General features: G+C 31.2%; 1 protein-coding gene across 1 annotated transcript in view; it reads right to left on the bottom strand.

The window, feature by feature from the left end:
• LOC140433972 (uncharacterized) overlaps positions 1-27,832 on the bottom strand; it is a 151,964-nt gene that overhangs the window by 15,377 nt on the left and 108,755 nt on the right. Inside the window, exon 16 of the mRNA XM_072521942.1 lies at positions 3,917-4,381. Coding sequence (XP_072378043.1) covers positions 3,917-4,381 — 465 coding nt within the window. The remainder of the gene's footprint in view (positions 1-3,916; positions 4,382-27,832) is intronic.

Here is a 27,832-nt window from a genome sequence, read left to right as displayed (position 1 = left end):
CGATATTTCTTTGTGCAAACCGCCCGGTTTTGCGTTTCAAACAAATATTCCAGTTTATATGTTTTGTTTATGCTTGTTTTATGTATATGTGTTGTTTAAGTTGAGCGAATGAATTTAAAAGATAATTTCATCACTCTCGCTGGAGCTGCGGTCAAGTTAAGAGTGATAGGCTCCAGTGTTATGTCCAATTTCACGTTGAATTTGTAGTTTTTTTTATCCCTTTTCAGGGAAATCTTTGTCTTACGTTATGAAAAAAAAAATTTAATTAGCAGTTAATCGTAGCAAATGAATGTGTATGCCGTCTACCTGTTCCTGTTTTTTAAGAGGCAGAGTCATGTCTTGTGTTCAGTGCCGGTTTCGGCTTTAAATGGTCGGTCCAATTCGCAGTGTGAGATGCAGTCCTTTTGTTCGTATGTTCGTGTCCAGAGTTCAACTCCAGTTTCCAACCTCAGAAATTTAATGTGTGATCAAGTGAAATCCAGGTAACTTTCAAATTTTAAAGTAAAGACAGACATTTTTTTAATAATAATAATTTGCTTTAATTAAAATTTAAAAAACTGTAATATTTAAAGTTGTAAATTTTAGGTTTTGACTTTAGCTGTAAATTTATTTGTTTTTTTTTTTTAAATTTAATGTTAACTTATGACAGCCCGTTTTAATATTTTTGATATTCATTTGTTTTGTTGTTAAAGAAGGTTAACCTCAATGCAATTTTGTAAGTTTTGTAGCAACAGAGATTGTAAACAGATAGGATATATGTAAGTTTTTCTTTATATTTTTGTACTTGGTAACTATTCATATAGTAAATTTGTTTGTCTATTTTGTAACTGTTTGTGGTAAGACACAATAAATGTTAAATTTTTTTCTTAACATTTTGTTTTTTTTAACTAACCCTTTTTTGAGTTTTATTTGAAAAATATATGTTTTGCAGCAAAAACAGCAAGAGCAAAAATTGGCAACGAACTCACTAAAAGTGTGCAGATCAAAAGAGGTGTCCGTCAGGGTTGTATATTATCCCCACTCCTATTCAATCTTTATTCCGAAGAAATATTTAATAAATGTATGGAAAATGCAAATGAGGGCATAAAAATAAACGGCGAGTTAACAAACAATATAAGATATGCCGACGACACGGTGATCCTTGCCAGTACCATAGACGAATTACAGCAGGTAATGGAAAGAGTTTATTCAGTTAGTGAGGAATACGGCCTGAGCCTCAACTTCAAGAAGACAAAGTGGATGCTGATAAGCAGGAAGCAACAGCCTGCTCGACAGTTACGGATAAGTAACATACTAATTGACCATGTAGAATCTTATGTGTACCTTGGCACCAACGTAAATGCAAAATGGGAACAGGCCACAGAAATTAAGGCGAGAATAGAACGAGCTAGAGCAGCATTTAGCAATATGAAAAAGCTCCTCATAAGCAGGGATTTGTCTCTTCCCCTAAAACTACGTCTAGTTAAATGCTACATTTTTCCGATCTTACTGTATGGTGTGGAGGCCTGGACGCTGACGGAGACGCTCACGAGAAAACTAGAAGCATTCGAAATGTGGGTGTACCGACGCATTCTTCGTATATCCTGGACCGAACATGTCACCAACACAGAGGTAATCCAAAGAATCGGAAAGGAGAAAGAAATCGTGAATACAATTAAACAAAGAAAGCTTGAATATCTAGGCCACATATTGAGACACGATAAGTACCGTCTACTGCAATTGATTGTCCAGGGAAAAATAGACAGCAAGCGAGGGCCAGGCAGGAGAAGACACTCGTGGCTCCAAAATCTGAGGAAGTGGTTCGGGCTCACATCGGTCGAACTATTCAGAAGCGCCGCAAATAAGATCAGAATTGCCATGTTAATAGCCAACGTTCGCAACGGACAGGGCACTTGAAGAAGAGAATGTTTTGCATTTCTAATAATTATTTCGATAGTTACAACTAGCTGTTGTAATGGTTAGAATTAGGCACCTCGAAGTGGCGCCCTTTTTAAAATTACTAGAGGTGTTTCCTGTTTCTTTTTGTTTTGTTTGTCCCAAGAGATTCATGACCTTTTGTTTCATATTTTTGTAGTTGCCCCAATCCGACCCCTTTGTCATTTACTTACCCACGACCCCAGCTCTCCTAACAAACCCTGAGTGCCGTTCGCACAAATAACGATTATTTAGCTTGCCCTATCTCCACTCCCAGTAATTTCTATCCCCAATCTTCTACCACTTATAATAATACCCCATGTGGTAGGCAAAAAATATATCGTTACAAAGTAAATATTGAGACAATCCAGCTACTTAAATAAAAAAGAATATATGTAATGCTGCATGTTAAGCTAGTACACTTATTATGTAAATATAAGAGGACTGCTTCACAAGATGAGTACCTTGTTTCAGAAAATCGGCGAATAAATTAGAGTTGAGAATATTGATAAAGTGATTTTACGAAAAAATAATTAACTAATTAATAAATACAGATTAATAAAATTACTACAACAATCAATTAGTCACCAATGTAAAGAACATTTAAAATCCGAAACAACTCGTGAATGTAAGAGTAAAAGACAATCTGATTTAAAACGTAAGCAGAGTTCAAAATCTAGTTTTTTAAACTTCCTTCAAAAAATAAACTGTTGTATCCCAACATACTAATCCCTCTCATGCTGTTATCGAGATCTAATTGACTCATGTGAAAGGCAATTTTCCTTGTATTATATCATTCCAGTTCTGATTTTCAATAAGCATTAATAAAGCTCAAAAATTATAAAGCAAAAAGGAGGGTAACGTGAGTGAATTCAATTTAAGATAGAGGAGTCTTAGGCGGAGAATATTGCAGATAATAATAAAGCAGATATAAGCTTGAAGAGCACAGCAATATGACCGTGTCGCTCGGTATCGTCTTAATAAAAAATATACAGAGAGTTCTAAAAAAAATATGTTTTTAACACTTTATAAATAACACGAAATAATAGAAAAAGTTAGCTCACAAATAAAACCGCATATAGAGGACAAAAATAATGAGAATTGTAATCCTCTTAACTATCCCAAATGTTTGTAAGTTCTAATTGAATTAATGTTGTGGTACTTTAACATAATATTTTTAAAATTTTTTTACCCTCGGGTTTTAATCAGATTTAGCACATTTTTCTTATCATTTCAAAAATGTTGTAGTTAGCTATTGGTACACACTTCGGTTAATTAAAGCTTTTAAACGAATAGTGAATTGTCGTTATTACTCTACACGATAGGTATTCTGTATTTATATATTTACGGTTTTCATTATTTTTAAATTGTTTGCGAGTTTCAATGTTGAGATAATTGCAAAAAACTCTTATTTTTTGCAGTAATTTATAAATGTTTATAACAAATAACTTTGTTTTTGCATAATGACATAAAATAGAACTACTTAACAGTGTATTTTATATTAACAAATTAAATTTGTTAATGAAAAACAGTGTGAAAAAGGACTTTTTAGCTTATAAAAATTTCAAACAACTTTTTTTATTACACAGGCCTGTAAGCAAAAAAATTATAAGAAATTGCACTTCAGAAGTGATTTTGTTGTTTTTTTTTTAATATGGTTAAACATCCATTTTTATGAGAAAATGTCCAACAGTTCATCAGATATTGGAAACATTGATTATTATGTTTTAATTTCAAAGGACTGTAACTTTTTTTGTGCAGTTTCTAGAGTAAGTTAGGCTCATTTGATAAATTTTTTACAGAATATGGGATTTAATTTTTAATCTATATTTTTGTTACGTCATATATTGCTATAATTCCCAAATTAGAATTTTTATAGTTATTAACCCAACAATTTCTAACCTTAATGACATTCCCTAAACAATCTTACATATTGATTTTACACTTTAGTCAAATCAATTAAGTAAACAATTAAAGCAGAAGGTAGTAAATATTGACTTACTTGCGATTAAACAGTCAGAACTTAAGTCAGTGTATCCTCCAATTAACGTAGCAATAATTTCGTATGCATAGACAAATCCAAATGTTGTGGAATCTGTTGTGTTAATGGGAATATACGCAGCAATTGGTAAAAACGGTCCATTTTCATCGGTGTAGGGATAAACACCCCAAAAGCTACAGGTCATCGTACATCCGGCATATAAACCTACAGACATCATTTTAGAAAGCTTAACGTATTTTCTGAGAAATTTTTTTTGTTTCTCCGATTTTGGCTGAAATTCTTTTCTATTAATTTTTGCTGTCAAGTTAAGCAGTGAATCCTGATTTTTCCAAATTGTGTAAAATTTTATGATCGATACCAGATTTGTCAATGTCAGAAAAAGGCCCTTCATCATTTCACGCAAATCGCCAACACTGAAGTATAAATTGACCAATTCCGCCATTACGATACCTCCAAAGAAAAACCCTAAAATGCAAATATTTCAAAATATAGGTATATAAACGACTCAAATTGTACTTAATCATAAATTATTATAACATAGGCGTATTTTACATTCAATAACAAATGCCTGCATAATTTAAGTTTGCTTGTAGAGCCCTTTTTTAAATTTTCTATGAAATAAGGATTATTCGGAAAAATTACAAAAAAATACAGCATACGTAACCTTTTTTTATAAATATACACTGATTTTATTGTATGGAGTAGTGCAAATGAAAGGAATAACTTTATAATTTCAAAAAATTTTAGAAAAATATCCTGAAACCTGTCGATTTGTATTTCTAGATAGTCGTTCTCTCAGATTAATTTTTGAAGCGAAGCGGTCGTTGTACTACTTTTTTTTTATAGGAAAATGCTAAGGATAGCACCACGGAATTAACGTCACAATATGGCATTGTCACGGGTAACTGAAAATAGCGGTTCTTTACGTCGGATTCACTACTCTCGATCAATTCGTTTCTAGTCATTATATATTTACTATAAGCAGATTTAAATTAAAAACTGGATAAAAAATAACTAAAAAAATATAGACAATAAATGAGAAGTAAAAAATTAAAAGAATATCGAATATATGTCACTAAAAGATTCGATTAGTAACGATTGTCAAAATTTAAAAGTCATACATTAAGAGCGTAGGCGCAAAATTTCGGGCCAATGCTTTTTAAATGCAATCATTTTTTTCGAATCCTGAGAAAACTAACAAATATTTTTGAAAAATTTAAACGCAGAATAAAATATTTGATTATTACCGAGGGCCAAAAGTCTCTTAGAATAAACGAACAGTTTATTTGAATGAGATATTTGAAATTAAAAATCACACTAAATTTTCCATTTTTTTTCACCCTGTAACTTATTAAAATAAATATTATAGAAGTTTTCAGGGACTTTCGGCCATCAGTAATAATGTATTCTTTCATTCTGCGTTTAAATTTTTCAAAAATATTTATTTTTGTTTTGAGTTTTGTTGAGTTTTTTTAGGATTCGAAAAAAATGAATACATTTAAAAAGCATTGGCCCGAAATTTTACGCCTACGCTCTTAATAACAATATTTAATCAGATATTTTAATATCTATAATCGTTTTAAAATAATTTCATATAAATACAATTATTATTTTTAAATATATTATTTAGTTTATATAATAATTAAACTTACTATTAAATGATATTTATTAGAAGCATAGTTTTCTTATCGCGGGCTATAGACGGAGTGGTGGATCGCGCTGTGTGAAAAAAATAAAAACTGACAGTAAAAGCTGTAACGACTGTAAAGACTGTAACGACACATCGCTCGACCTCACACCTTGCGTGACCACACTACATAGAATAATAAACGCAGTGTCGCGTGGCTATAGTAATAAAATAAAATATAAAATTGACTATTTTTAATCGAAATAAGCGACAATTTAATTTTAAGATAAGTTTATTTTTTTATATTTTATAAAATAAAATAAAATAAAATAAAATAAAATACAATATAATAAAATAAAATAAAATACAGTGAAATACAATAAAATACTATAAAATATAATAAAATACAATAAAATACAATAAAATTACAATAAAATACAATAAAATACAATAAAATACAATAAAATACAATAAAATACAATAAAATACAATAAAATACAATAAAATACAATAAAATACAATAAAATATAATAAAATACAATAAAACACAATAAAATACAATAAAATACAATAAAATACAATAAAATACAATAAAATACAATAAAATACAATAAAATACAATAAAATTTATTAAAAAACAATAAAATACAATAAAATATAATAAAATAAATTACAATCGAATCGAATTGATTATCTAATAGAATCGATTATTGAGTCGATTATCGAATCAAATCGATTATAGAATCGAATCGGAATCAAATTGAATCAAATATCGAACTGAATCAAAATATCGCATAGAAATAAATTAAATTAAAACCATTAATTAAAGTAAATTAAAAACTGAAATTAGACGTGGAGTGAGACAGGGTTGCGTATTGTCGCCAATTCTTTTTAATGCCTACTCCGAAGAGATCCTGAAAAATGCTCTTGAGGGTGAAACAGCTGGAATAAAGGTAAATGGAGTTCCCATTGACAACATGCAAACGAGTACGGTCTAACAATGAACGTCAAGAAGACGAAATTTATGAGAATAATGAAAACTCAAAGAAATAACGAGAATCTTCCAATAAACGGAACCAACGTCGAACAAGTGAACAAATATGCATATCTGGGAACAATGATTAACTCCACAAATGATTACATTCAGGAGATCAAAATCAGAATAAAAAAGGCTAGAGCAAATTTCAACAAAATGGGAAGAGCCCTATGTACTAGAGATTTAAAATTGGAACTAAGAGTTAGGTTGGCAAGGTGCTATGTTTATTCGACTTTGTTTTATGAAATGAAATCTTGGACCTTAAATGTGATATTAATGAAAAAACTGGAATCATTCGAGCTGAGGGTATATAAAAGAATTCTGAAAATATCGTGGACAGAACACGTCTCAAACAAAGAGGTTCTGAGAAGGATTAATACAGAAATAGAAATTTTAATTACAATTAAAACAAGAAATTTGGAATATCTCGGACATCTTACACGTGGAGGGAAATACACTTTGCTCCAACTGATTATGCAGGAAAAGATCCAAGGGAATAGAAGCATAGGGAGGCCTAATATGTCATGGCTGCGCAACCTGAGGGAGTGGTAAGGATGAACAATAAATGAACTTTTCAGAGCAGCCGTCTCAAAAGTCCGAATAGCTATAATGGTTGCCGACCTCCGCCGCGGAGATGGCACTTGAAGAAGAAGAAGAAAGTAAATTAAAACCATCGCTTCCTTAGACGACAAAAAGTTATGCTTCCCTCCTTGGTCACATTTGGAGTGCCACATCCCGTTTTTTTTATATTTTAAAATTAATTTAATATTTGGTGTGAATTTGACAGGTATGTCAGAGGTAAACAACGCATGCCTTGTTAATACGTTAATAGGTGGCGTTAGAAGCAAACATAATAATTTATGGAATTTGTTTAAAATATAAAAAATAAATAAATTATAAAATTATTTTATTCAATTTAAAAAATATTTTGTAAACTTTAAAAATATAGAAAACATGGCATGAAACTTGGCGTTAGTCTACAGTAACCAGACTGTTCCACTTTTTTTGACATCATCAATATTTTTTTTAAACGGAAATGTAGATATTATTATTTAAAATACCCACAATATTAAAAAAGTATATACCTATCTATAAAAAGGTATGTACATCCTTTAAACGTCTATTTAACTCTAGCAAAAGTTTTAAGCTTTAATTTATTTACGTTCTTCAATTCGTATCCATTCTTTGAGTTTATTAATAGTTTGTGATATATTTTGGTACACTTTACTTTTAAAGTAGGTATCTCCATCAAAAAATTAGTAGTATAGTAATAGTAAACTAACCGACGATTTAATTGATGCTATAAGACCTCTAAATAGTTTCTCACTGAGACAGCATAGTGTGTAAGCGCGACATCTTACTTTAGCCACAAATCACTTGTGTTTGAGAAATCTGGTATAATCCGGGGAGCAAAGTTTCTTGTGATTTTAAATATCGTGGATATATTAACAATTCTTTAAAAACATATGATCTTCATTGCCTATTAGCTGTTTAAACGGATATTTTCTCTGGATATTGGGTACGGTACTCATGCGTTTAGTCGTTGTCTGCAATTTTTCGTATTCAAAACACACAAGTCTAACGATTTACATGACCCTTGAAATGAAATAAAGCTTCTTAAAAAAAAAGGAACATAGAAAAGTTTTTAAAAACATGATCTCTTATTTTTTCACCTTTAAAATTTTACCAGAAGAGCACGTTTTTTTTGTTTCTTCTCAAGAAGGGGAATTCTTAGGAGTTCCCTGTTTTTCTTTCTTATATTATTTTACCTGCTGTAGTTTAGATAATAAATAACCACATTTATTGTAGCCATTAAAATATTTTCAAGAATCAAAAACTTAAAACGGTTACTTCAGTGAATAAGTTCAGTTTCAAATCATGTATTACATTACCCATTAAAAAAAATATGGATCAAGTCATCATGGTTACATAGATGATAAGAAAAATAAAACGTAATCTGATAAAACGCTTATTTAGAAATACACATCTATAATAGACATCTGTATTAGTGTATTATTTTAGCTTGACAGGTAAAACAGTGGCTGTATCTTCATAAAAATGATTTTGCAAACAAATACCACAAGACCAAAAAGTTGTAAAATAGGTATTTAATTCTATAGACGTCCGGTTTTTATTTCTATAATATAGCACACAAAAGTTGAAGGAAAAGGGAAGGTTTGAAGACCTCCCTAAAATCTAGAAATAGTGAGAAAACGTTCTTGGCTACTTCAGTTTTATTGGCCACGGCAACACATAATATAAATGTTCATAAAAAATTTTTAAACTCTTGGAACTTTTTCTGGGTATGTTGGGCCAAATTGATTTATTTCCATTCCTTAAAATCGTGGTATGATTTATACGCCCACGATTGTCTAATATTCGCTTTTCTGTGCCATGTTGTACCGGCTTGTTTTCTTATGTCATAGTCCCATCTTAAATTTGGACATCTTGTTGGTCTTTTGAGGCCTCGTAGGTACTACACTGTAATTCTAGTGGACCATCTATTATCAGTTCTTCTAGCTAAATGTCCAGCTCACTGCCATTTTAAAGATTTAATTCTATGGATTACATCAGTAACCTTGGTTTTGTGTTTGATCCATTCTATTTTTTTCGAATCTCTTTGTTATACCTAGCATGCATTACTCCATTGACTTTTGAGTGACTTAATTTCCGCTATTGTCTCCTTCTGCCAAGCTTAGCAGTCGTACGTCATGATTAGTAGTACACACGGATCGAATGCTTTTTTTTAGGTCAAGTGGCACCCTGGAATTAAATATTACTAAAAAATTAATTAAAATCCTTTGTAAAAGGTATATATTTAACAGCCCAAACGGGCTGTGTTAGACAAAACGTTTTCGGAATTCATCATTCCATCATCGGTGTCCTAGAAAATATGTAACCACTTAATTAAAAAGAACATGAAGTTTAAATTTTGACCAAGGTTAAAGAAAAGTGTGGTTAATACTTACTAGGAGTAGTCACTAAATTTATGGGTAAAAACCCGTTAACAAATAATTAGTTACATTTGTTCGACATTATATCTTATAAATAGTTAGGATGTTAAAGTTACTGTTGGATTTTTTTAGGATCTTTAACATCCTAACCATTTATAAGATATAATCTCGAACAAATGTAACTAATTATTTGTTAACAGGTTTTTACCCATAAATTTAGTGGCTACATTCATGTACTCCTAGTAAGTATTAACCACACTTTTCTTTAACCTTGGTCAAAAATTTAAACTTCATGTTCTTTTTAATTAAGTGGTTAAATATTTTCTAGGACACCGATGATGGAATGATGAATTCCGAAAACGTTTTGTCTAACACAGCTCGTTTGGGCTTTTAAATATATACCTTTTACAAAGGATTTTAATTAATTTTTTAATATATGGTATACAGCCAAATACAGGAACGTAGATTCCTTGTGGATTTTAAATATTACTGCATTTTTACCAGAGGATACATAAGCCAGTTTCAATATTCTGTTGAAGTCTGGAAGTAAGGAGTTAGATTTATGAATTAATTGTGCCAGGTATATATACTCGTCTACTGTCTCACGTGCAGTGTTGTTTATTATTACATCTTGGGCATCCACTAGCTCGTTGTACATGGTTTTTTATTTTTGCCAACTGCTTTTTTAGACCAACTTCATTTTTAGTTGCATTTAAGTAAGTTATTAGCAATTCTGCAGAATTATTAGCAATCAGAATGGTGTCTCCTGCAAATCTTAGTTGGCTGAGGTATTATGTTCTTAATCAATGGATAGCCATTTTTTCTACTATTTCATTTTACTGAATATATTTTCTAGAACTGCTGTGAAGAGCTTGTCGGTATATATTTGCTTAAATCTCTATGTACGGTTTGTCAACCGGTTGAGCAAGAGTAATTTAGAAATGGGTTCGGTAATACTGATCATCTGAAAACCATCAGAACACAGAAAAAACTGCAGAATATAGTGTAGCTTTACATATGGTATTTATTGATTTCCATAAGGCTTTATCGTTTTTGTCGATCCCCCGAGGGATGCTCGAATAGGCTTACGATACACTAATTAGAAATATTTACGAACAGGCCACATTTTTAATCAAAATTAATGAAAATACAAAAACACCTGGATTTAAACGAAAAAGTTTAAAACGTTTATGGTATACGTCAAGAAACTAGAAAAAAATTAAAATTATTAAATACAAAGTCAAAATCATTATTTATATAATTTGTACATACCTATAAAATCAGTAAAGAAAATCAAAGCCGAAATAAAAAAAACGCGTACAATTATCTTGGGTAGCTTTTGGCAAGGTAAATTATATTTTGAAGAACAAGGATATGACCAATATGTCTAAATCCTAGAGTATATGACAAGTGTATCTTACCAGTGACTAAGTACGGATGTAAGACAAATAATACCTTATAACAGCTCAGTACAGCTCAAAGATGTAACTACCAAAAACGGTTGCATTATTTTTATTGAGAAAAGATTCCTAATAAATGATTGTGTAGCATTGTGTCGATACCGCAGAATTAAATGTTATTGTGACATGTGTTGCCAAATCCACAATATATAAATTAATCAAAGAAATAAAAATGACCCCGTTTAACCCTCTAAAACTTACTTCAGTTAGAAATGTTCTCATTTAAATCAGACCAAGTTTAATTATGACAAATTTTTAAAATAAACTTTCAAGAAACGAGAATAGTGCGGAAATTGCCTTTAGTCGGACATGTAGCAACTTCCTTTATAATGAAAATCAAAACATAGACAAGCCTAGGTGAAGTATTTATTCAATTCTCCAAGGCATACGTTTAAGCTGCATTTTCTTGATACTATCTTGAAATTCCGATGCAATAATTTCTGAATTTCAGAAGCGATATAGTGGAAAATGCTCCCCGGGCATGGTAGGAAACTACTGTTGGAACCGCAAACGTGAAAGCATTCTTGGTGAATATAATCAAAATAAGACAACAAACTACTTATTCACATTGTATTGTACGTTTTTATGAACACGAGACGACGATGAATTTGTTTATTTTGTAAAACATGTTTGTGTAAATTTTTTTATACAATAGAATGCTTAATTTTTGGCCTTTTTGTACTCTTTATTTATCTTCATTTGTAGAAACTTAAAAAACTTAAAAACATAACAAAAAAATGAGCGATCGTATACCAAAAAATCTGCCTATCAAATTGAGCGCTCAAAAAATATAACTTCAAGCAGCAACAAATTCAAATATAGAAGAGATTATTCAAATGTAATCAAACTAGTTTACCTAACAATAAAACACTAAAAACCACTGTTTTTAACACTTCCACAACATTTATTTTAAATTATTATCACTACAGCTGTTTCGGCCAGATTGCCTTTATCAGGTTTTGGTATATGTGTACACTTTATAATCTTTAACTGGTCTTTATCTGGATCTGAATGGAGGTTTTTCGAGAAGGCCTATGTTCAGCAGTGGACGACTATGGGCTGATGATGATCATGAGTCTTTAACTGAATAGTTTGAGGAGGGGAGAACTTGCCTCAAGTTGGTCATTCAGAATTATGTGTATATTTTTTAATTTGTTAATTTCCGTAGATTCTAATAAAGATAGCTTAAGGCCTTAATTTTAAATATAAGGAATTTAAAATGCGCCATTAAAAGAATGATTATGGTCTAAAAGGTGAAGTGCGTATGTAGAATATGGTTTTCTATTATTGAGAGCCCTTTTATGTTCTGCTATTCGTTTGTAAAAATTTCTACGAGTTTCACCGATGTAAGTTTTTGGGCAGTCGCCACATTTAAGTTTGTATACACCACTGTGTAAGTGCTTTTTATTTTGGCTCTTGTTGTTCTTAATTAATTTGCCTAAGTTGTTGTTTATTCTAAAAGCTGATGTTATTCCTTTCTTTTTTATGTGTGTGGCTATTTTTGTTGTAGTTTTGTTGTTTCTTCTTGTTCCAATAGAATGTTCATTCTGAACGTTTGGCATCCCTTTTCTCAGGTAGCTAAATTCCTCCGTGGATGTGTTAGTTGTTGCTCTGGAAACCTCAGAGTCTTCTAACATTATTGCTACAAGTTGGTCGCATTGCGCCTGTAGTGATTCTTTTCCAAGTTAACATGCTCCTTTTCTAGCTTAGCCGCACCGTACTAAAAACGACCAATATTCAGCAATACGTACATACGGTTGCCTTCCATCTTATACACATATTTTAGTATATTTTTATTTTCCTTTGTTGCAATTAGAGATAAAGCTATAAAATACTTGAAAAACCTAAGTAAAGATGTTTGAGGATAAAGCGACCCGGTGGTGGTCAAATAAAGTTATAGCTATGTTTCGTTGTTTTCCTGTTTTCCCGACAGTGTTTTTTGAAAGACCAGATGGTACAAGATCAGTAGGCCGACCGAGAAAAAGATGGAAGGATAATGTTGAAGCCAATTTATCTAGAATTGGGATACAACAATCTGAAATAGAAGCGCAAGATCGTAAAGTATGGAGGGCGATAGTGGATGCGGCGAAGACTCACCTCGAGTTGTAAAGCCAGTGAAGAAGAAGAAAAAGAAGTTGTTTTTCTAGTTCTTAAGCAAAACTCTATTACTTGATGCTATAGTATTAGCAACTAAAATTCCTATCCAATTTCTGATTAACAGTAATAATTTTTTACTAAAAGCTTTGTGTAGCTAAGAAATGAAGTTTTAAACAAATTTCCGAATAAGAAACAATTAAAAAATATATTATTTCTTTAAAACTATAGCAATTTTATGACGATAAAATATATATGATAATACTTTAAAATATGTAGACTTACCAAGAAAAAATAATACCCTAACGATATATATGACTCTGGTTTTCATATCCTTTAATTTGGGATACATAATACCAAAAAAGTATAGACATCTGAAGCTATCCTTGATGATGTCTCTAAAGTTAAAATATAGCGGTTTCATCGTGCACTACAACAATGCATTGGTTCGCTGAAATTTTCGCTATATATAAATTTCAACTGCATTACACTGCAAAATTCTGAGATATAATAGCTTGCAGTAAAAGTATTGGTATTTTGTTAATGCACCAAATCTATTAAACACAGCTTTCGTATATTAAAACTTTTAATTTTTTTAATTTGTCTTCAACTTCTGTACCATTATAAAAGGTCCATGTTTTAATAACTATTTGTTAAATAAACAACGTGTTTGAACTTTAACGTTGTTGAAATATTGTTTGTGTTGCGGTTTTCTAGCGTTTTATACACTTTAGATAGGGATAATGAATCAGTCACGAAGCCATACGTTCCTGTATTTCGTCATATTGGCTCATACGATTGACTCGTGAATTCCATTTCACAATATTATTTCACTATGTAGAGATTTTGTCAGCCATTGGACCTATCGAGACGACAAACTAAATTAGTATTTTAAGAAGATACGTGTAAGCTACATTTTATTTTAATATATTGCCAACAAGAACGTAACAATAAACGAAAAAATTAATAGTCTTGCCAAATAATAAGAACATATACTTGCGAGCCAAAGTTTTAAAAAATAGCGCGGCAACTTTATTTGACACGTAAAATGTTAATTTTTTGTGTCTCTAAAGAGAAGACAATATATTACTTCAGACTTCTATTTGTCTTCAGATATGAGCAAAAAATCTCACCTACTAGATTTAAAATAACAAAAAGAGTTATCTCAAAATCAAGGCAAACTTCTTCAGTAACATAAAGTCATCTAAAAAATATAAACTACCAGATATTTAAACTGCAGTTGGTTTTACTTTAAAATCCTGGCAAACTTCTTTAGTAATATATCAGAGGATAGCATTATCGAAAAAAAGTCAGAATTGGTGTATGCCAATAATTCCCTAAAATCGTGACATTTGTGGCATGACATTGTCAATGTAGAGTTTGGTTGAGCCTATATTTTTTACAAATATTTGCCCACATTAGAAATACATTGAGTGAAATACAGAAATTATGTACAATTTTACAGAGAATATGGTAAAAAAACAAGTTCTATACAATTTTTCAGAGATACAAATAGTACTGATTCAACAATTTTCTACTATCAAAATAATGTATAGCTCAGAATAGTCAGAATGACAGAGACTGGTAGGTACTACGTTTTAAAGGCAAACTTACTGCTGCGCAATATCCTAATGATATATTTATATAAATAAATCAACTTGATCTTAAGTAATTTAAAAATAGGTATCAATAATAATGATTTAATAGTTTTCTTGTGAAAGAAAATTACTGGAAAACCATTTGTATTATCCCATTCCATTTTAATTAGATATTTACATATTTGCATAATCCGAATCAAAGTCCGAATTAAAACAGCAAGGCAAGCATTTGTGAAAATGAAGACAATGCTTATCAACAGAGATCTTCAGTTGCATCTTAGATTGAGGGCTCTAAGATGTTACATATTTTCTATCTTACTATACGGAATGGAAGCTTGGACATTGAAGAAACAACACATAAAAAATAGAAGCGTTCGAAATGTGGTATTACAGAAGAATATTAAAAATTCAGTGGGTTCAAAGGTTTACCAATGCTAAGGTACTACGACGTCTAAATAAGGAGTTAGAAATTATGAACAGCATAAAAAGAAGAAAACTAGAATATTTGGGTCACATAACCAGAAGAGAAAAATATGAGCTGCTGAGAATTATTATACAAGAAAGAAGAAGCACAGGAAGAAGACGCATCTCCTGGCTGAAGAACCTTAGAGAATGGTTTAACTGTAGTTCACTACAACTTTTCAGAGCAGCAGCCAACAAAGTGACCATAGCCGTTATGATATCCAACCTCCGATAGGAGATGGAACTTTAAGAAGAAGATAAATAATAAGCTTTTGAATTATTTTAACGTAATTAATACCATCATAGTTAACTAGTATCATCTATATATATATATATCTTCTCTAAAACTCTAGAATCTTTTAACCTGAAAACAGAAAATTCCTGCCGAATTTTCTTTCAGAGAGTTGTGTGAACACCAATTGAAACATGTTTTCTAAATAAAAGTAGTAAAAAGGTGACTTTAAAAAAATCTATTTATTGATTAAATTGTGAATAATTATGGTTGTAGTTATATCGCTATATTATATGAATATTAAGGTAATACCTTACTAATGTTTTAAGTTTGTTTTAGTCTCAAAATTAAATTTAGTTTTGGTGTCAAAAATTAGCACACTCACATTGTTTGGAAAAGTGTCCAGACTGATTTAACTATTTTATTTTTATTATTCAGAATATGACCTTATTTAGTTTTAAATCTTTTATTTTAATCATAATATATTAGCTAATTATTATATGGCTTTAGTTCCACATCTTTTAAATTCTCGAACTCAAATTAGCTGACAAAAGTTCTGACAAATCACTTGTCTGGAAAACATGTTTTTGGGAAGCATTTATCAACCAAAACACTTCAGAGTCGTTAAGAAAACGTACCCGTCCTTTGCATAGAAAGTTTAAAATGTCATTTTAAGCTTAATTTACTGCTATTCACGGAGGTCCTAAAAACAGAAGATGATGAATCCTAGTGGATTTGCGTACATATGTGCCTTTTTTCGTATGATCTGCCAGTCTGCAACAACCAGTTGCGTCTCGTCGGGAACGCAAGCAAACCAGCATCGAGTGTGCATCCCGTTTTACCCTTAGACTCCGAGCGGGCCCAACCAGAGACAAAAGGTAAGTGAATCTCATATAGAATTGACAATAAGATACTAAATCTGCCAATTGTTACTTGAATTACATTTTATTTTACATATCCATTTACAAATATTTGCTATTTTCGCTACTTTTATTTACAGTCAAAGTATTGCATTTTTTTCGCCATTATTATTCTAATATCACTTAACCAGCGACCTCTTAAGTTTTATACAAAACACACATACAAAAATAATAGCTACTGAGTAAGTTCTACATGGCCAGCAAGTTTCAACAACAGCATCGAAGTATGGTGACGTATTTCAGTGAAGTGGTTCACTGATATAGCCAGCGTCGGTTTTCTTATAAAACAAAAGTAGCTTGCTTATAGGCAGTATTTAGGTACTACAAATTTAATCAATATTTAAAAAAATATATTAAAGAGTGTTCTTGTTTCAGGTATCTACTTATAAAGGAACTGAGTGAACAGAATCCCTTTAAAGATGAAAACCAGGAAGAACCTGGTTTACCAGATTCTTAAAAAGAAATCCCCGAAATAGGCAACAGAGTTGTTCAAAATCTAACATTTACAAGATCAGCGGTAACAAAAGAAGCCAATCAGTGAAGTGAAATGTATAATTATTTTAGAAAAACAACTGTGAGAAGGTTCTGAAGGATCAGAGTCGAGTTTTTAATGAAGACGAAACTGCATTTTAGCAACCCCAAAGGAAACAGATTATTGGCAAAAAAAGGTGATAAAATTGTTTATCAACAAATTAACCCTGATGCTCATTAGTCCTTGTAACTGTTAATGCAACCAGTAAACTGACTTATATTAAAATATGAGACACTAAACTTATATTTAAATATGAGACAATTTCAAAAAAACTGGCATTTAGTATTCCTGAAGAATTTGGGATTGGGCTTAGAAAGTGGATGGATGACAAAAGCTACCTTTTAAGAGTTCATCACAAATATTTTTGATAAAAATGTGATATAAAACAAACTCTTTCGCTCGGTACTTCTGTTAATTGAAGGAGATTTACCCTATTTAACATTATACGCTGGTAGATTTTTTGCTGAACATGGTATTATATTGGTAACCCTTTGTCCGAGAATGGAACACATTTGATTAATCCAATGGATATTGCTGTATTTCGTTCTTTAAAAGGGGCTTAAAAATATTCAGTACACAAGTGGCGAATTAGGAATAAGGTTTTTCCAGTTCTAAGGAAAATTCACTTCTGTCTTCTTTTAAAAAACTACTACAGGAAAGAATGGTGCCATGAGATTTGAAGAATGGTTTCCGAAAATGTGGCTTAGTTATTTGGAATGTTGGTGCTATTATGTTACAAAATATGAAAATAGATATTTAAAATAAAGAGCAGTAACTGAAGGAAATGAAACAAGGCAAAAATTTTATAGAAAAACATATTGACTAAGAAAAACTCTTTTATATGACAAAGAAAAACTCTTATAAATAAATTTAGAATAGACCAATGACACTAAAGATTTATCCCTCTTTTACTTTTACAAAAACATTTGCATTCAATAAAGTCTACTAGAAGAAGAAGTAAATATTTTGAAACTGAAACAAGGTGCGAAAGAACCGGATGATTAATACAGCATCATTTTTCTCGATTCTTCTTTTATTAAGGACATACCAAATGATGAAGACAAAGTTAATATTGAAGACACTTACGTCGAGAACAAAACTAATAAAACAGCCGAGAAACAAAACAAAATAGGTAAGTTATTGAACCAATCTGAGGTAGAAACAGATATAAACATGTTAGAAGCTTGGAAATGTTACATTAGTCCAACTAGGAAAAATCTTTGACATGACAAATGAGCTAATTCAAGACACTTCTGCTAGCTTAGCAACACAATTTCCGTATTAGGCAATGGTAGAATGATCTACATCTTCTATATCGAATGAAATTGTACCCTCTCCTTTTTTATGAATACCATTTTGGCCTGAACAAAAAGTATCCTCTATAAAAAAAGAAGAGTTAAAAAGTTCCTGTTGTGGCTAGTTTAAAAGAATGGTGAACTTATCTTAAAAATAAAGAAAATAAGAAGATCAAGCCCCTTGAAGAAAACAAGAAAAGAGCAGAAGACAGGCAAAAGAAAAGGGACGAAAAAAATCTTGTTAAAAAACGAAAACCAGAAGTGATTATTAAGATAACAAATTAAAGTAACAAAAAGGAAGAATTATTAAGTGATGATAATAAATTATGGGTTCAATCTGCTAGCAGTCTTGACAATATAACTTCTGAAACAGGTAATTACAGTGATAAAAGAAAATACTAATCGTGTAAATTATATGGAGGGTGATTATATACTTACACAATTTCCAGAAAAGAAAAGAGAATTTCTATTAGTATATGTAATACAAACAAATTTCAATAATTCTTCAATAATAACTTTATTTAGAATTATTAATAAAGATATCAGTGTAATAACATTTCATCAAATCATGAAAAAAATGCCACAAACTCAGATAATAATTTCAGGAGAAAGAATAAAGCATCAGTTTCCAGAATCAGTGGTTTTAGATGAATAAATTTAAATATTTTAGTATACTTTAATTACATATTAGTAGCAAAGTACCTATTTGAGTGTCAATTACTTACCCTTGGGTGTGTCAAGTACTTAATTTTTTTTTATTTTGTCGTGTCCAATATTGACACTTTTGAAACACTTTTAGTCCAGAGTTATACGAGTTGAAAAATATTTTCCATAGTTTTTATTTTATTAATTTTCTCGAAATTTAAACCCAAGATTAATAAAGATTATCAATCAAATTTTATTAAAAAATAAATTGTAAAGACTGTAATTTAACATATATTTGGCAAACACAGCAATACCTACATAGAAGGGTTGTTGCACACAAAAATAGTGCACAGACCACCTGATTAAACACAACAGCTCTAGCCAAATAGTTTTGGAAAAAGAACAAAATTACAACAAAAGATGCATATTGGAGATGATTCACATTAAAAAAGATTCAAACTCTATCAGTAATAAGACTGACATCAAAAATCTTTCCAATATGTATCATAATTTAGTAAATTGAGTTGTTTTTAAATGCACCATGGCAGATATTTAAGATACGACTCTGAACCACTCCTGTTTTAAATTACCTGTCAGATGTCATCTGTCAATGTCTTATATCAATTTTTTAATCCATAAACTTTTAAAGAGAGTAAAGATGAAATATAATTGTATAAAGTAATGTTTATAAAATAAAGTGCTTATTGAAAATGGCAAATAGCCGAAACGTTCAAGCAATAGTTAAGTATTTTTATTTACAACAGACAAACATATATATTATACAACATTGATTACTTCTGTACCGAGTTACGATAAAAACATCTAAACTAATAGCTTTTCGGCATTAATTAATTGTTTTTACACTACACACATACAAACACGCACACACAAACACGTGGTACCGTGGTCAGTATTTAACGATCCGATCGCACCTAGTTTGACAGTGTACTAAATTATATCTACGAATATAAACGTTTTGGATATTTAAAGACGTCTTATATGGTTCGAATTTTTCATTTGCTTCCATCAAATGTGGTCCATTATTAACAAATTTATATTTCATATACTTATGGACAACTCAGCAAGTTTTTAAGTAAAGCTGTTATTTCCATTTAATAACACACTGAAACATTTATTTGATGTACGCCCTCTTGCCTACGGTTAAAAATGTTAGACGAATAGGAAAATTGAAATATTTGCTTTATTTTTCTTCTGGCTAATAATAAAAATTCTTATGATTTTTATTTTCTTGATTTTAAAATTTAATGTAATATCCCATGATTAATTGGATATACGCTAAGCGGTTATAGGTTACATTAAAATAAAGCGTTTTAGCTTATAATATGTCGACCATTTTCGTTCTACAGAATGTTTTAATATTTTTTTTTTGGAATACTACTTAAATGTTGTAGAGGCTTATTCTTTAACAATTTTAATATGACATTAATAATAATTTCTAAAATCCTGGTATTAGGAGCCACGTACAGCAATGTCAAATACTATGTTTATATGGGAATAAGCCACAATTGATTTTAATGACAATTACATTTCACCTAAAAATTTGACGTTTCGATTTCGACTCAGACAATCGTTCTCAAAAAATATTAAATAATTTTGTTGAAAAAATGTTTACAACATGTGTACAAATGTCACAAAATTGTAGGTTGTAAACATTTGTATGTGTGTAGAATGTTTCTGTTTAGTGAACGTGTATTGTGTTTTGCATATGTATTGTGTATGATAAAGGATGTATACAGGACTTGTTATTCCGCTATTGTTGGCATATTCTTGTTGGTGACTTGCTTTAGTATTGGCAACCAAAGTCTGCTACATTCTGCTGATGGGTTTCCTACACATATTTCTACATTGATTTTTCACTTTTTTATGTCTTTTTTTTTCATGACTATTGTTGCATCTTTTTACTGTATTCTATGTTCCATTTTGATGTATGTTTCATGCTCGTTTATCCTCACACTTAGTGATCTTGCGGTTTCTCCCACATCGGATTTGTTGCGTTCACATGATATTTTATATATATAGTTTTTTGACCCCTTTTGTGTCTTGTTAAGTTTGGCTTTGAACAGGATAGATCAAAGTGTATTAGTTGTTCTAAATATTGTTGTAATGTACTGGTTTTCTTTGTTGTCATCTTTAAGTCCCTTTTTGTAAGTATTTCTGGAGTGTTTGTTGTGCTCTGTTATTTACTTTTTTTTCTCTTCTGGAATTTTTTGTTGAATTGTAAATGTTTTGGGCTATATCATATAATGATTTGATGTTCACGTGGTGGTTTAAGGGTTAGTTTAATTATCTGGATGGGTTGGTTTTCGGTAAACTTTGGTTGCATATCCTCTTTTGTGATTAGCACATCCAGAAAAGGAAGTGAATTATTGTTTGATTTTTCCATGGTGGTGAATTTGATTGATTCTTTTTTATTTTTGTTGTCCATTTGAAATTTATCCAATACTTGTGGTCCATGAGGCTAAATAGAGAACACATCATTTACATATCTGCACGATACAGTGGTTTGTATGTCTAGTTTGTGTACAATACAGGCCTTAAATTTGGTAGTACTCAACAACGGTAAGTCAGCCATTATCACAGGGATAAGTAAGTAGAAAGGTTGAAGAGTGGGACGTCCTCGATGGAGAAATATTCACTTATCACAAGAAAATTTTGTTTAAAATTAGAGGAACGTATCAAAACCATGGAAGGGAGGCAAGTCAAAATATCTTGACAAAAGAAGACTTAAAGAAGAAATCCAAGGAATAGAGAGCCGTGCCCAAAACTTCGAAGACGGATACGATAAAATAAAAGATAAGGCAGAAAGATGCAGTGTGCAATGAACAAAGAGGATTAAAGATTAAAAAAAGGCTACACCGAGCTAAGAAGAAAAGTTACGAGAGAGAGAGGGAGGTAGCGTGAGGTAAAATAGGAGGTAGAAAGACTAAAAGCCATCAAGCAAGAGTTTGTGCGAGAAATAAAAGGTGAAAATCAAAAAACGTTGAAAAGAACTTTGTGAAAATCTTAAAAGGGTAGCCGCCTACCTAATAGTTGTCAAGAATTTTTAAGGGTCAGGAGGCTTCTTTAAGATCGAGGAGAGTCGAAGGGAAGAACTGGCCAAGCCTCTTTTTTCACAGAGAGAAAAAGTAAGGTTTACGCCACTCCAAGTGAAGACACTCGTGACAGAATTTACAAGGGAAGAAGTTATATAAGCTGGCAGAACGCACAAAGCAGAAAAGCTAGCACCAGAGATAATAAAAATCATCATCGAGGTGAAAATGTAATGGCCACAGAATATTTTGAACAACCTGTTAAGAAGTTAAATCTTCCCTGGAGATCTGAAAATCCATAAATCTCATACTTATCCCCAAACCGAGAAAGAAATTAGAGGAGCCTGGAGCATACAGACCTATATGCCTGTTTAATACTTTAGGCAAAATCTTTCAGTTTCTTGTGAAGACAGGGCTGGAGAGGTAAATAATGAAAAAAAATTGGCATATTCGGTCGCCAGTATGGGTCCAAAAAAAATTTGTGGAGGACGCCATAAGTAGGATCAAAAGGAAGATATCTGTATGTAGGAGCAGATGGAAAGCTGATGGCTTTCTTTCTCAATATAAAAAATGCTTTTAGTAGTGCTAGATAAAAAATTATCGTCAGACTACAAGGCGATATGGATCTTGTGGATATCTTTCTATCTGAAGAACTTAGTCAGGAAATACTTCACGGATAGGTATTTTTCTAATTTGACCCAAACAAACTGAAAAATAAATCTTTTTGAGATTAATTTAAATTTTAAATAAACTCGAATTAACTCGCAATATAAGTATTACAAATAGCCAAGATAATCATTTCTCAGCCAAATGAAGTACTTCATTTCTGGATATATCTCCCTACGAAGTATTTCCATTTGTCGCGTTATATACCAACAATTCTGGTAGTGCTATAAATTTTTTTCGTTTTTGGCCTTTCTGTGTATCTTTTACCCGTTCTTGATCTCCAGGTTATCAACTCTTTGCTACATCTATCCTCCCTTCCGATCGACTGTCCGGTGCACTAAAAACACCGTACCTCGGACATATATTTAGACATAAGAGATATAACTTCCTAAAATTTATAATAGAATTAAAGTACGGGAAAGCACGGTCCTGGCAGACCATAAATGACCTCACTGCGGAACATCAAGGATTTAGACGGAATCTAAAGAAGAAGAGTATCTAACAGTTTTGGTTTGTTATAAATTGACATCTTATTGGAAATATGGCCAAACTCATTATACAATATCTTTACTTCACTTATAAATACTTTATTTTCTGTCTATTCTATATTTAAATTATTTTATTAGCTTACAATAAACTTGCTTATTTTATTAAGTTTTTGACAGTGCTTTCTGATGATACGTGAAAGGAATATTATAACAACTTTAGGAAGAAGCGCTAACTAAAACAACTAACACGAAACTTTAATATTAGTTGTAACATTATACTATCATACGGCTTCAGTCAATAAGTTTCAGTTTAACTTCCAACATAGTTCAGTGCAGTAATAGGAAGCTTTGTATAACTCACAATTTATTCATTAATTCTAAAAAGCAATTAATTATTTTGCTTGAGTAGAATCTAATTCTTTATGTTAAAAAATAGTTGTTTTGCTCGGTAATGTAATAATATACTTTTTACTCCCCATATTTAAAATACCCTTCACCCCACTGATTTTTATACAATATTTCTGTTTGTAGGCGAAATTAAAAAAAAAAAAAACATGGGGCTATTTAATAGATACTTAAGCTATGGACTATGTAGCAGAGAACCTGTAAAAATTAATCATATCTTGCATGACATATTAATTAAGTTTTGAAGGCGTTTAGAGTCACTCTACATCTATTGCACCACCTAACAACTCTGTTTAAATAATTTTGAGCTCTATCGAATACAAACATTTGTCCAAGCATGCTAAGTGAACCTGACGTGCGGAGTCAGTAATCAGTGTCGTCAGCATATAGCAGTAGGGATTCCGATCTAGCTTAAGGGTGGGGGATGTCATTGTTATAGACTGTGTATAGTATTGTTGAGCCCTGGGGCACTCCAGATTGCGGAGTAAATGGTGAGGATAGTGTATTGTGAACTTTACTTTGTTTGCTTCTCAGAGCACTGGCAGAGTGAAGCAGATCTCCGATACATAAACATCGATGGGTGTTTACTTGTTAGCAGTTTCTGTCTGCAACCAATCAACAAGAAGTATCCGCAGTTATAAAAACATTAAAAAATTCAAATTGTTTGAATACTAATGAGCTAAACGCATCTTTTACAAAAAGCGCAAGTGAAATAATTACTAAACCTTTAACACTTATCATTAATAGTATTTTTTCGATTGGGATATTCCCAACTCTATTTAAATACTCCAAGATTGTTCATATTTTTAAAAAGGGCGATCGTGACCTTGTAGACAACTCTAGACTAATTTCCATCGTTTCGATATTCAGTAAAATAATGCACAACACATACACTTTTAGATGTGATGAGTACCATAGTTGATGGCCTTGAGAAGCATAGTCACTCTGCCATAACGCTGTGTGATCTTTCATGGGCCTTCGACTGTGTTTCTCATGATATTTTGCTAAAAAAACTGCATTTTTACGGTATAAGAGGTACTCCTTTGGAACTAATTTCAACCCATCTCAAGGATAGATACCAAGCAGTCAAGTAAGGAAATTGTCTCTGAATTTAAAGATAAAGCATAGAGTTCCACAGGGATCAGTTCTGGGCCCTCTATTATTTATTATATATGTTAATGAGTTGCCAAATTTCATGGCTCCATTTAAAACAGTTTTATTTGCAGATGACACTACTTTTGTTTTTTCTGATACAAATCGTTCAGTTTTAGAAACCATGTCTGAGTATGTAAATTCCAATGCTCAATTATGGTTCTTAGCAAATAAACTTCAACTAAATGATAACAAAACTCAAAATTTTAATTTTTTCGTCTACCTTCGATGTGGGTGTTAAAAAAAATAATGTCAAATTGTTGGACACAACATTGACAACACGTTGACTGGGTATAAGCATATTGACCATCTCAAAGGTAAACTTTCTAGTACCTTATTTTTACTCAGACAACTAATACTTGTTACAAGTGTTGATACCTTGAAAATAACGTACTTTTTTTTTTATTAATTTTTAAGCTATGGTGTTATTCTGTGAGGAAACGGGCATCTTGCAATGCCCTAACAATATTTAACTTGCAAAAAACGCAACAAGAATAATTGCAAAAGTTAGCTACTTAGAATCTTGCAAACCGTTGTTTATTGAATATAAGATAATGCCCTTGCCAATATTATGACTATACAGCGTTAATGTGGAAATACATAAAAACGGTGATACTTTAATTAAACACTCTGACTTATATAACTATAGCACAAGAAATGCAAATAACATCAGAACAATTAACTATCGTTTCAGTAAATTACAAAAAAAACTCAATTGACTATAATATATACAATGTCCTACCTAAGGATTTAAAACAACTTTCGATGAATAAATTTAAAGTAAGTCTGAAAAGATACCTTTTGAGATTTGCTTTTTTACTCTGTTAGTGAATACTTTGATCACTTCAAGGCAGTAACATGAACGTTGATGTTCACTATGTTAGTATATGTCTTATTTTGTATATTTTATGTTTTTATTTCATGTTATGCGCATTAATGTATTTTCATCTCCTATTGTACTTTGTGTATGTTATAAAATATCTCTTTTACTTATACATATAATTGACTTGCTACAAACAAATGTAAAATTTGTAAACGTAGTTAACTAAATCTTGAATCTTTAATGCGGATAGTCCGGATAGAGTTTTTCGATCAGTCCTTTATGCCAGACCTGGTCGAATGCTTTCTGGACGTCTAGGAATATGAGTATGACGTGTCTTTTTTGTTAATTACTACTATCATACAACGAATTTCTTTTACATCTTCATGTCATGTGACTGTCTTGTAAGTATAAAAGGTGTGTGCTGTCTGGAAAAGGTCGATATTCAGTAAAATAATCCAAAAATTTTGAAGAAGCGTCTTATATCGTACTTCGAAACAAATAACTTTTTTACTAATTCACGATATGGGTTTAGAAAAGATTGTTTTACAACACATGCACTTTTAGATGTGATGAGTGCCATAGTTGATGGCATTGAGAAGCATAATCACTCTGCCATGATATTTTGCTAAAAAAACTGCATTTTTACGGTATAAGAGGCACTCCTTTGGAATTAATTTCAACCCATCTAAAGGATAGATCTATGTGTGCTGCCTGGAAAAGGTATTCGTTATTTTTTTTGTAATGTAAAATATATAAAATATTTTTGTATTAACCAGTAGCTCAACCATTTATCTACTTTACTGTTCTAGTTAATTCTAGTTGTTATGAATAAAAATATAACCCATTTTATATTATGTTACTTATAATTAATACCCACAACCCAGTAAATCATTTTTATTCAAAACATTTTTTGTTCTGGATATTCTGCAATAATATTGGCCTTTTTATTCCTATAGAAACCATATATTGTGTATAATTGTAAAATATAACTTTCGAGAACACTTGACCAAATCCTATCCTGTTGTTAACAAAATGTCCCTGAAGTTAACATTAGAATTTCCGATGTGCTTCAACCCGGCCGTAGAAATCTGGCATGAACTTTGTAACAAACTTCACGAAATTCTCTGTAAGAAAATTGTCTTAAACTCCTCAGTGCCGCATAACCAAATGGTGCTGACGAGATTATCAAGTTTATTAATGATGATAATATGTTGACTTGTGTAATAGTCCTAATGATCTTTACAGTTTCTCAAAAGCAAAGAGTCATTCAAAGGTTAAAATTTATTTAATGGATAGCGATAAAATGTAAAAATATTAAAAATAATGGTTTTTATTAGAATAATTTTTTTATTGGTTATTTCTTTTCTTCGACGTTCCTCTTTCTAAGTGTGGCTTCACTTTTCCATTAGATTCTACTATAAGCGCTGTCATCCGCGTATATGCATATCTCTGCATTTATCGTCTGTATTTCGTTTCTATTCCATTCTTACATTCTTTAAGTATCTCATTTATATATTACATTTATAAAAAGTATTGTAGTTAAACTTAATCCTTGTCTTACCCCCTTTGTTGTTTCACGTGGTTCTGATAGCAGATTTTGCATTCATACTGTATTTTATCTTTTACTTTTTACTTACAACTTCATGTCATTTCTATCAGCTCTTTTTAACTTGTTTCTCTATAATCTGCTGCATGGTGAATCTAGCGTGTTATGTGCTTTCCTGAATCCGTATTGTGCATCCTAATGTATGTCCAGATGTTCAGTTCCATTTTTGTTATTCGTAGCAGGGATATGCTTATACAATTTTCAGCCTTCTTAGTTTTCCTTCTTGTGTGTCAGTACAGTTACTGCGTTTGACTATTTTCCTGATGTTTGCTTCCTCTTCTATACTTAATCCTCCTATCTTTCCCTCCTTTGTAGCTTCCGTATTACCAATATCTTCCCTTGTCTTCTTCTTTCTTTTTTAGCTACTTGTTCTCGATCATCATTTCTTCTTCTTTGATTTCCGCTCCTATCGGAGATTGGAAATCATTCTGGCAATTATAATTTATATTTCCCAATTGAAAATAATTTTGTTGGAAAATAATAACGGTCAACAACCGCATCCTGATGGAAAATCCTTTTGAAACTCCAAAGCTTTTTTAATTATATGTTTTCTAGTTAATATTTACCTCAAATTGAAATAAACTCATTCGTATATTGTTCGAATTAATTAGTAAAAATGTACGAATACAACCAGGTTAACGGTAACTATAGTTGAGTCCATGGTTCTTGTTCCGTGCATCGTTAATACCTGGCGAGATAAAACACATACTTTTTATCTTGCATTTTATTTCTTTTACGCATGAAAATAAAGACAAATCAGCTACCGCCTGTTATTAAGTAAAGACACATGATATTTTTATGAACCCTCTAGACTCAGTACATCGAAAAGGGTTAGCTACAATAAAGACGTTTGTGAACGTTTTCAGATTTT

Source organism: Diabrotica undecimpunctata, chromosome 2 (assembly GCF_040954645.1).
Source record: "Diabrotica undecimpunctata isolate CICGRU chromosome 2, icDiaUnde3, whole genome shotgun sequence".
In the NCBI taxonomy this organism is placed as follows: Eukaryota; Metazoa; Arthropoda; class Insecta; order Coleoptera; family Chrysomelidae; genus Diabrotica; species Diabrotica undecimpunctata.
Note: the sequence above shows the minus strand (reverse complement) of the source record. Positions and strands in the feature narration are given on the sequence as shown.